We start from the raw sequence: 11,900 nt of genomic DNA, 5'->3' as shown, positions 1-11,900 counted from the left end.
TTGCCAACCGTCCTTTATTTCAAAGGAAAATCCTTTATTTGAGATTTTTGTCCTTGTCCTTTTTAAGATGATAATTGTCCTTTATTTTTTTCAACGTCGTTTTGCCCGATAGTTATAGTACTGTAATTGATATCGTTTCGTTCTTAAATCACCTCCGTTTATGTATTTGCAAGCTTTTAATTATTTCGCTTTGGTACGGCTCAAATAGCCAAAGAAATATCAATTTTATTAACAATTTCAAATATTTTAGCCTACATTAATTTTCCGAAGATGGCAAGTGGCAACACTCCAAGATTTGAGTGAATTCTAGTTCAATAACTTAAAATTCTACGTATAATTGGTCTCTACGATTTTAGATTATTTCACAACTCTGCGATAACGTATTTGGAAAAATGATTTGACTTTAATGAAAATTCAACATCTCCAAAATATCAGACACTTGTAAAAATTGTAGAGCATTTGAAGCTAAAAGACAAACCTAATTTGAATATGTTTGACCTATTTGATGAAGTTGCACTCATTCAAAAAAAATTGGCACGATTCAAAGCACTAAACTGTTCACAGAATGCCGCTTGATTGGGTCAATGTTAAATAAACATTAAATGAAAAACACATGAAGATTTTCCTGCAAGTTACAAAATAAATGATGACGGTAATCTATGTCCTTTATTGTGACTTTTCATAGTTGGCAACCCTACTCAGGTCTATGACATCATCGGATATTCATAGACCAGAAATTTGATGAGACGGATTGATATTATAGAAACATACAATCTCTCGCCCGGCTATCGGCTGACGTTCAGACGTTGGGGTTAGGAATACATAACGATACTCCCGCGGTGTGTAGGATAGGCCATCATTTTATTCCGATTTTCTTTCAATTAGTTCTATTACGAGTTCGGATACTGTCTGTGTTAGGCGAGACAATATACCCCCTGTCCGCATGTTTCAGTCCCTGTACACAACTTGATGTGAAGTAGGCAAACAAAGTTAGTTATATCAATGACATTAAACAACATGATGCGCAACTCCGGCATTTTTGTCCGAAGATCGTATTCGATAGCACGCTCCAATGCACATACTTGACGAGACGAAAACGAGCGGATGTGTGCTGCTTTCAAGGCGTAGCACGAATGGTGTTCGTGCCTGCTTTGACAGTTGTTGTCGATTTTAATGATATTTTTGAAAGTTGGGGTAAAAAGAAATCGGTAAAAGGTAAGGTGAATACTATTGTTGTATATCACACCCGGGCATCGCACTGTTAAGTACATGTGGGAAAGCCAGCCTTTGTCAAATACTACGAAGTTATTAATTCAGTACGGTACGTAGTTGCCCATTTGCCGAAATTACATATTTACTTACCCCTTATGGTTTCAAATAGTTCATGCACCTCCAGTTAGATTTTTTTAATCAGTGAGGATATATACTCATTGTTGATTGCTGCTCATTGTAACATACTATTACGCATTCACTTTTATTTGCGTATTGAATCAAAGTGTTAACAAGTTCACCTAACATTTCACTCATACCGGTCTATATTGTATAGTCTGATTTCTCAAGTATTTGGAGCCACGAATGCTTGTAATTTTTTGACTAAACCCTTTTATTAGTTGGTTTATATACCAAATTCAGTAAAATATTTTTTAAATAAAACATGAGATATTGGATTTATTATCTTTTCCATTCTGAATCATATAGACTGCTTTATTTATTCTTAACGAAAATTAATAAATCTCCTCTCTTTCTTCAGATGTGAAAGTTGTGGACAAACCTGTCTAAGCATTGTGAGACTCTTGCAGCACAAGAGGCAATAGCAGAAATAGTAAGTATATCAATCAAGAAATTAAGCCGACATAAAGCAAAACTTTCAACTATTCGTCTAATCTCAATTTCCTATTATTTATTCACAGGACAACTATAGCAGACGGGGAGATATCAGAAGTCTGGCGACATATCAGTGACAGTGTGATTCCAAGAAATATAATGCATTTGAAAATAGAAAATTGCAATAGAAAAACAACCTATGGAGGCATGCAAAGACATTTGACCCTCCGGTAGAGTTGTGTATGGCCCATAACTAAAAATTCCAAAGCGTAAGATTGCATAAGCGGTCTTATTTGTAAAAAGGCACAAAACACGCCAGACATACTTAAAACAGCTTTGGAAATGAGGATTAGGGTACCTCACTGCACCTGTGTTATATTTGGTTCATCAACTTTTGGTAGTACTATAGAAGAAATTCCGGAAGGGGTATAATCATCATTCATGATAAAATACTATCATATATTTTTTGAACAACTTCAATCTAGACCAGGGATCTCAAACTCGCGGCCCCAGAGAACTTCCAGTGCGGCCCTCGAACGTTTAACAATAATTGTAATAGTATTTTGGAAGTTTTTTTTTTTTTTTATCTAAATGTAATAGATTTTTCAAACCTTCTAAAGTGAAATTGATTATTCACACAGAAAACAATTTACTGAAAGTAGTTTTGGAATATTGATTTTTTTTGTCCACATTTTGACCCAATTAAGAATACACATCAAGCTAGCAAAAGAATACTTGAATAAAACACTTGAGTAATTAAATTAAACGCAAAGTACATGAAGAAGGTGGCATTTTCGAAAAAAATGGGAGTTGTAACATTTCTGCTCTTTACAAAATTCTGAAGCACATTGTTTAATTTGTCATATTTCCATCGATACAATCAAAAAACACAATAAGCTCAGCAGTCAATATGACAAATTCGAAGACCAACTTCGAACAGAAAATTTCCATGTGTTTGTATATTAATCTAATTATACAACGACTTGGTTACTAAAAATCAATATCAATAATAATTCAAGCAATCCTATGCCACGCAATGTAGTGCGAAATGTCTTGTCGAAAAAATCTGTCATTTGTTTTTTTACTGATCTATACATGAAATGATAAAAGTAACTTTTTTGCATTACTGGAATTAATTAAACATTCGTAAAGATCCAGATAAACCCATGATCATGTGGCCTCGTTAGTTAGAGTTGGTACTATAAAATCATTTCAGACTGGCCTTAGTATGCTGGTGACACAAAAAAGATGCCAAACGCCAGGACAAATGTAATTATTAAAACATTGAGTTTATACTGTAGTATTTTTGTTAATTTTAGGTTCATATATTTAGATTAAGTTATTTTTAGTGTATGTATTATTCTTTCCTTATTCAAAGCTTGTTCAAAAATGATTTTGATGGTTGTACATAGAATTTTACGATTTTTTATAATAAATACTGTAACTTGCAAATGTTGCAATAATAGTGGAATGCAAATATTAATATGTAATCGCATTTGAAATTGAAGAAAATAATAAAACTTAATCCAACTGTTTAGTTGCATCACAATATATGTCACAAACTAAAACTATCTTAAAAATATCTTTTAAGTATACATTATCAAAAACTGTTTGCGGCTCTTTTTACAATTTTCAAAATGCAATGCGGCTCTCGAAAACCCATGAGTTTGACACCACTGATCTATTCTAGACGATTCAAGCATTGCTTTGGGAAATTATATCACTTCAATTAAATTGAAATAATCTCGCTATATTAAATACAAAATCGTTGCTATCATAAAGGTAAACTAATTCAGCCACTCGAAATATACTGGCCTTCACAAAGCAATGGAGGCAAAATTGAGAGTTCATGAGCTATGAACATTTGTTCTTTTCTTTGTCTTGAACTTTCCATACTCCACAGCCCCTATTAATTTTTTTTAATTTTAATTACCATGTGATGGTCATACATATCTTTAACTTGTATTTTCTGTCATGATGTATTATCTCAATGTGCCAAACTATTAATTAGTGTGCATATTTTGCTTCCAGATGACATAAATGTATTGTCATGTTTATTACCTCAGCTTGGAGTATTGACAAGTAAAAGGTGCCAGTAAATTAGGTAAAAAATTTTTCAACTCATTGTTATAATCAGAATTCACAATCAATAGGAATTATAAACAGCCAACAATCAGTGAGAATTATATGCGAAATCCCTCAGAATAAATTTGTCTAAAATCGGAGGAAGGCAAAAAATATAGGTAGTTTCCATCCACACAAGCATTTCAAGAAGACTTGCTCGAGCCAAACTAAATGAACATCGTCAGGTGATCGGTAAGGCTGCAAGTTGAATTCAGCCCTGCAACCTCCTGCATAGAAGATAATATTAATTAGTGGGCTATGAGCTAAATTCCTAAATTTAAACAAACCTATCTACGATGCATTATGTACCAGCAATGTTACCTACGATTAACTGAATATGTAATATGTCTAATAAATTCACCTACAAAAGCAAGTTCGATAGGTGCAAACTTTGTGTTATGGAATTGTATCGCAGCACAGTTTTGTATGACACCCTCTTTAAATGAAATTTCAATGATTAAGCGCAAACATTAAAATTACTAACTTTGAACTTTGTCATTATCTGCAAAATGTTCCACACAAATCTTTCCACTATCGCGTTTGTAATCTTCTCTGATAAAAAAAAACGTCTATGATGTCCAGAATTGCTCTTTACAGCTTGCCTGTTATTCCAGCTTTCCAAGTAAGCAAAACTTCTTAGATATAGAGATTATTTTGTTTCGTTACAGGCGCAAAAAGGCAGGTACTATACGTAAAAAAGGCGCCGAGTAGCAAGAGCGAGCGGAAAACGGACGCGAAAGGCGACGAGAAATATGTGCATTGGAGCGTATCATGAAATACAATGTTTTGCCTGTAGTCTTATGGAGTGACGTCAGAGTTGCCTATCATGTTGTTTAATGTCATTGGTTATATCCATATTGGTACAGTACACACTTCTGAAGCGCTCACTTAACTACATTATATCGCCAGATTATGGATACTGGAGATTATTCGATGCGCGACTCGATTTAAGCGCCGTCGAGTATCCGTTTTAACTACCAGGAGGAAGAAATAATTCAATTTAGTTAAAAATACAAACTGAGGACTCTTAGAGGTATAAGTTTGTTGTTGCGCTCTTCCGCAAATGACTACGATGGACGAGCGCAGCGCCCATGCACACGAAAGTGCAACGACTAACCGCAGTCGCACTGAAATCCGCTTCTAATCATTTAAAAGCTTCAAACTAAAATCGTAAATTAAGTCACAAGGCCCAGCGATTCCACGTCAAATCGCATTGAAGTAGTCTACTTCTACTCTCCTATTCCTTCTACAATCGCAACAATTCAAGCAAGCTCGTTTGATAACTGTTTTTACAAGTGTGGCGCGTTAAAGTGTGACATAAAAGGTTTCCCAGGACTTAACCAAAATTTGGGGAAAAAAATATCGGGTGCCAGAGTGGGAATATGGATCAACATGAAAATAATGACCTTCTGGTGGCTTAATTCATCTTTTAGCGTTAGAAATTGATAGTGTCCACACCACCAACGCAGACAAGCATGGCCAAATTCCAACTAACTCGTACTGTTAAAAATAAAATAAGTTGGTCCCAAGACAAAAACTGAAACTTAATAATCTATATATACATCCAAGCAGCACAATGTGCATCTAAAACCATGGCCTGGCACAATACCTGGCCAGCTTCCCAAAATATTTATCATTAGTCACAGAATTACACAAAATAAGCCACATATTGTCAAACTGTCAATGCTCATACAGGTTCAAAAATATCACTCCATATAGCCAGTTTAAAATTCCCAAAAAATACTTTTATAATTTGCAACCGCCTATTGCAATACAACAGAACAAGATAAAACATCAGATGTTCTCAAAAGAGCATTGGGATGGACTCCACTTGGAGTTCTCAACTGTTCAATGTGAAATTGCAGCAAACTGTAGTCACACGCTTTGAAAACTCCTTCCACGTTCGTACTCTGGGAAAGCTGGAACGTTACTTTTTTATCTATGGCAAAATATGTACAAGCACAATTAATGAGTAAAAAAATCAGAAAAAATTAAATAAACATCAAATTAGCAATCTCCATAACAAAACGTTCACCAGGGCCAAAACATTGGTGGAAATAAAGGTTTAAAAATGTGCTTATATTATCCAGCCTTAGCTTAGGATTACTTTTCAGTATATTTACCATGAAAATTGAATGCATATTTTTGAAACTTTCCCAATTTTATCTGACAACAGTACCTGTCATGAATAGAAGTGATTTAAGATATCTTTCACGAAGAAAGGAACGATCAATTTGCTCTTGTGTGTCATCACCGGATTTTGCAGACATGTCAACAACAAAAATTACCTAATGAGATTTAGTTTGTCCGTACGTTAGTGGGAAGACATTCTAAAGATATGGGATAAAGTAAAAAACATTAGTCGTCAAGAATTAAAACATATGCCCACTTAAAGAGTGTGTCAAATTTATGCTTTTCTAAGCCCGATAAATCATTGTTCAATTTTAAATTCTAAATCCAAAATATTTGTTGGGTGCAAATTTCACAACAGCGTAGGATAATTCATACATTTTTTAAACAATGCAAACCGAACTATTGGTCCAGACCTCAAACTTTGTAGTCTTTTGAGACTTGATAAGAAGAACAAAATGACCATCAAATCTTGCCATTGAAAAGAATTCATCCTGCAAAAGCAGAAAAAAAATATTCTAAAATACTAAAATCTTTAACAGTATATTGGTCAGTTTACGATGTAGATACAATCAGCATCAACGTCTTCAAGTCTTCGGTACAAGTGAAGTGTTTGTAGTTGCAGAATCTGGAAAAAGAGCATGGTAATTAACCAGGGGGACATAGGCGGCAGTGATCATCTTTCCTGCAAAATATCTTCCATGCAACGCTGCAACGGATTTTGCAGCGGAATCCAGTGTTCCACACTTAACATATACATTTCCGTCAGAATTTTTATCAACATACACATGCAAAACATTGCCATGCTTGCCACATTCTTCAATAACATCAGAGCGAATTTCTGAATCCCAATCAGGGTCAGTTTCAGTCTTTGGATCAAACATATTGGACAGCTGAAAACAAGTAGTTGCAATTGGAGGTGCAGCAGGAGCTGCATCCACCCCATCAGTGCCAACATTTACGGATCCCCGCAAGCCGAGTCCCATAGCTTGACCCATTGAAAGTGCCTGCTGGGTAATGGAGGGTACATGCAAACCTGTCCCTTCTGCAAGTTTGGCCATTAGTTGTAATCTCCCAGTTGTTCCAAGATCTATGCCAGTACGTTCAATAGCATCATTGTCCAGAAATGAAGGTCCACCCTGCCCAGCTGCAAGTGCCATTGCGGCTTGTTGATCAGCTTTATCTGTCACGTTCGCCACCTTCATTGGTTTGCCAGCAATTTCGAATCCATTTAATTGCTCAAGAGCCCGTTTGGCACAATCTGCTTCCATAAAAGTTATAAAGCCATAACCTCTAGATATGCCAGTGTCTGGGTCTTTCACAAGTTGAACTTGATCGATCTTGCCAAATGGCGAGAAAATGCCTTTCAACATGTCTTCTGTGATATTCTGATGAAGTGACCCTACATACAATTTCATAGGACCAACATTCCCCTTCTGTACAGTGGCCTGAGTTGTAGCCTGAACGACTTTGTTCTTCTCAGACTGTGAAGGTTGAACAATTATAGGTACTCCCAGAACTTTCTGCCCACTGAGTCCCAGTGCCAACGGTATAGACTCATGGTCCTTGAACTCCACATAAGCAATACCTTTTGACCGTTTTGAATGTTTATCTGCTATCAACTTCACATCCCGAACAACACCAACAGATGAGAAGAATTCTTCCAAGTCTCTTGGACGTATTCTTTGAGACAACTGCATACAAAATACAGTTCGAGCATCTCGATCCCCAGGACTCGGTGATCTTTCCTTAGGAGTGTCAATAGTTTCTATCAGAGATGGTGGAAGGACTGGCTCTCTTTTCGGGCTCCTGGAACGCTTACGTTCACGTGAGCGAGAACGTCGCCGCTTCTCCTGTGAACGACTTCTTCTTTCTCTCGAACGCCTACGTTCTCTCCTTTCCCTACTCCTGTCTCTTGATCTAGATCTGTGTTTTCGATCTCGACTTCTTTTCCTTGATCTGCTACGTTTGTGCGACCTGCTTCTTTCATGTTTACGATCCCGATCCCTCTTCCTACTGGATTCTTTTTTTTTCCTGTCACGATCTACAGCATCACCATTCTCTCCATCTTTTCGGAACGGTGCTTCAAGCATAGCTTCCACATCAATGTCGTCGGCCATATCTTTAATCTAGGTACTTATAAAATACTCAGAAATATGTACTTCTATTCAAAATGAACTTCAATGAGATTTAGGATAAGATAAAAGAAAAATAGCAGAATATGTTATGAATTTTTAACAAAACTAATAAACCTTAGTTTACGATTCGACGGTAGATAAAAGTTCCAATTGTCTTGAGCAAGGATTCATTTCTGTGTAGTAGAAAAGAAACTTTGTAAGAGAAAGTCACATTGATATTTAATAAATGCAAAAAAATCAAATGAGAACACTAATATCTTTAACTCATATATTTCAAAATAAATCACACAAATTGGAAGGAAATAAATTTTTTTTTTTATAAATCTTCTCAAATTAACCCCATGATTCAGTTATCTATCTACAGAGTCATTCGAACATATTTCTATTCTATTTCCAATACTGCAATGAAGAAATATGCTTCACCTTGAAGTTAAAATAGTTCAAAATTAAAGAAGTGGAAATCTGATTTAGCCATATCAGCATAAACCATTTGACACATATTTGTAAAGGAAATAAGATAGCATTTACTATAGTCATCACGTAATTGGGTCAAGCAATAAATTTTGCATTGGAAAAACCCATCCAACTACTCAAGACATAACTAGGCATTGTCAGTTTTGCCTGTACCTGTCGAATTGAATGTTTCGCCAATCAGATCGTTGACACTAAAAGACAATGAATAAATATTGTCAGAAAAACTGATTCCTAATATTTAATATTGTGATTTCGTTTAAAAGCATAATAGTAGTTTTTTCAATGTTTTTGAGAATTAACGAAAAATGCCGTAAATGCAGGTTTACCTTCTGTAATAATGATATTTAAAAACTGAGTTAAATAAAGTTTAACAATTTTAACATATTTTTGCTGTGATTGAGAGAATCAAGTCAAACTGATGAATTCAAAAATTCGTCATCATTTATCAACTTCATCCAACAAAGCAGACTAAATGTTTTCTATCATTCACCAATATCAGAATGTATTGAATACCAGAATACGGAATTATACCTTCAGTTACGCATCGAACACTTTTGAGCAGTTGGATCTTAGAGACGTTTGTACATGCATGCTCGTAGTATCGCCTATAGCAATACAAAAAATTGTATGAAATACTATTAAACGTGTAGGTATAACATATATTTATTTGGAGTACCGGTACCGTACGGTACTATGAGCAGCACCAACTTTTCAATTACACATAAAATATACAGACAAAATCAATGCTGAAAACAGATTTATGAAATAAAATCTTTTAGGCTATAACAGTATAACATTTAATACGTTATGGTCATAATCCAACAGCCAAACCAATTCCTAGTTCAGTCTGTCAGCAGTTTGATAACCTCTTTTTTTCCTTAGTACTTAGATCTGTAGATAGATACGGCTGTAACTCCATAACAAACATAAATTAAAAATGGAGAATTCTGGAGGGCAAGCAAAACCTATGAAAAAGTTTAAAACATGAAAAATATCATGTGCCAGCCCACCAGCACACATACAAAAACACAAACCCAATTAAATGAGGCGTGGGCCAAAATACTGAAATACGCGATAGTACTTGGACTTGATCGACTCAAAACCAGTAAAGCTGTATTGATATAAAATGGGTAAGCTTATATATACTAACTCATACAATACCCAGTACAAGGAGTAAGAAAATATCAGCCGACAGGCTTACAATAAACGGCAAGAGAGAGTCACGAGTTCTGCTTCGAGACTACCCTCCTTTCATCACGTGCACGAAATAGAGAAATAAAGCCAATTAAATTCACAATTATAACAAACCAGACGAAACTTGCGTACCAACAGGAAATGTCTTATCTGGTTCATTATTCGGGAATTTAGTTCTCAACTGATAAGGGTAACACATAACAACATGTTATTACATTGTATTTCGTTAATTATACGTCGTAATTATGACGCAATAATTTGAAGTTGTGAAAGGTCAACAAATGTGCCACGCGCAGCGAAACGTTTCAGTAACGTATATTTTTATTATAAATCCAAATAGCCAATATTCAAAAGTTAATTTCGTCATATGTCGATATGTTCATGATGGAAATGTTATAAAATCGTTTCGTTGAAGTTTTTAATCAAAGTTGTAATTTGCAGCCCATCCATCCCACCTGGGTGTCGCTGCTTGATAACCAGCTTTGGTTCCCCGCGGCTTCCCTTCCCCAGTGAGATGTGCATTCAATATTATTTATTCGTCTTAATTTTGCATGTTAACTTTCTTTACTGGATGGAAAAATAAACTTGACTCTGACTCTGACTCTGGTGTTTCGGGCATTCCCATGACCGACGAAGAACGATGACAGGACGTGGCGGGAAGGTTTAAAATTTATCAAGATATGATTTCATCTGTTCTGGAAGAACTATACCTAACTTCAGGTGGAACTACATGCACTAGAATATCTACCTACTACCTCTAGCATGTGGGAAATTGATAAACTCGGTATGGGGATACTAAACATGCAATGTGGTAAGTTGCAAAATGAGTTGATTAAAGTTAACCATCCCTCAACAGATCCAGGCAAACGCAGCGCGACAGATGACCGGTCGTGTGTGCCGTTAACTGCTACTGGTCACCCACTGAGAAATGATCGGGGCGACAGGCTTATTGATTCCTTTTAACGCGTTATCTGGGGTCTTACTACTTACTGAAAACAGCGCGAAAGAGCGCAAAACAGAGGAAAACAGCGCGAAACAGAAGGAAACCAGCGCAAAACAGAGGGAAACAGCGCAAAACAGGAGACGCTGTCATTACCACCTCCTGCCACGAAAGAACCATGGCGACTCGCGACATGGTTTTATGGCACTATTTCCGGCATATTTACAAGGTTATGTACCAGATTATAGGTCATCATGCGAAATTTTATCTACCTTTTTGGTGCTCCAGAAGTATGTGCAGCAATATGTCGCACAACCTGAATCCGCTACACACACACACACACGTACCGGTACTATTTTCAGGTTGTGCGCCATCTTGGTGCACATACTTCTGGAGGTCCCGTTTTACCTAACCCTAAAGCCAGCCATATCCATATGAAAAATGTTCTAAATTATGGTACCCAAAATGTGTTACCAGCAGGGGCAGACCTGCCATTACAGCTTTTCTGGCTACATACGTTGGTTTGTGTTTTTAATTTGCTGCCGTGGTATTCCAACTCAAAACAAGGTGCCCCGAACTCGTTGCAAAATTTTTTTTCCGCTTCACACTGTTTCCCTCTGTTTTGCGCTATTTCCACACTGTTTTGCGCTCTTTACGGTGTTTCGCGCTGTATTCAGTAAGTAGTAAGACCGCGTTATCTGTGATATGAAGGTGTTGTCGTTGGGCAAGCCCACATTCGCGAATCTTTTGGTTGGAAAATTCATGCACTCACGTCCTATGTACGCATTTATGATGTATGATATGCTCCACTAACATTGTCGGCTCGGATCCCAAATAAAAAAATACCGAAATAGTAAATGAAGATTCTTAGGGATGGGTATTTTGGAAATGAATTTGAGCTAAAGTAGTAATAACATTCCAATGAAGTAATTTGCAACGTTTAAGTCGGTGCAAGGGGAAAACATTGTTGTAATACAGGAAGCTATATCGAAAGCCGACTTCTGAGACATTATGAACTTCGTTCTAACATTACGCAACAAAAACGATAGATGGAAAACGTTTACTTCGCACCCAAT

General features: G+C 36.3%; 2 protein-coding genes across 6 annotated transcripts; both read right to left on the bottom strand.

Moving 5' to 3' along the window:
* Positions 1 to 5,671: 5,671 nt before the first annotated feature.
* LOC120327247 (gem-associated protein 7-like) lies at positions 5,672 to 10,032 on the bottom strand. 5 transcript variants are annotated; one of them, XM_078111510.1, is made up of 7 exons: positions 10,017 to 10,032; positions 9,222 to 9,295; positions 8,844 to 8,881; positions 8,331 to 8,389; positions 6,496 to 6,572; positions 6,128 to 6,202; positions 5,672 to 5,887 (listed from the first exon to the last, which is right to left on the bottom strand). In XM_078111510.1, the coding sequence occupies exons 5-7, from the start codon at positions 6,569 to 6,571 to the stop codon at positions 5,712 to 5,714; spliced, it is 327 nt and encodes a 108-aa protein (XP_077967636.1). In that variant the 5' UTR covers position 6,572; positions 8,331 to 8,389; positions 8,844 to 8,881; positions 9,222 to 9,295; positions 10,017 to 10,032; the 3' UTR covers positions 5,672 to 5,711. The 5 variants fall into 5 exon arrangements, with proteins under 5 accessions (XP_077967636.1, XP_077967635.1, XP_077967634.1 ...); XM_078111509.1 differs by lacking the exon at positions 10,017 to 10,032 and adding an exon at positions 9,852 to 9,917; XM_078111508.1 differs by lacking the exon at positions 10,017 to 10,032 and adding an exon at positions 9,495 to 9,906.
* Positions 6,125 to 8,295, bottom strand: LOC120327193 (RNA-binding protein 39-like). Its single transcript, XM_039393637.2, has 2 exons — positions 6,495 to 8,295; positions 6,125 to 6,278 (listed from the first exon to the last, which is right to left on the bottom strand). The coding sequence occupies exon 1, from the start codon at positions 8,196 to 8,198 to the stop codon at positions 6,666 to 6,668; it is 1,533 nt and encodes a 510-aa protein (XP_039249571.2). The 5' UTR covers positions 8,199 to 8,295; the 3' UTR covers positions 6,125 to 6,278; positions 6,495 to 6,665.
* Positions 10,033 to 11,900: the final 1,868 nt, after the last annotated feature.

Source organism: Styela clava, chromosome 4 (assembly GCF_964204865.1).
Source record: "Styela clava chromosome 4, kaStyClav1.hap1.2, whole genome shotgun sequence".
Lineage (NCBI taxonomy): Eukaryota > Metazoa > Chordata > Ascidiacea > Stolidobranchia > Styelidae > Styela > Styela clava.
This window is presented reverse-complemented; position numbering and strand designations above follow the sequence as displayed.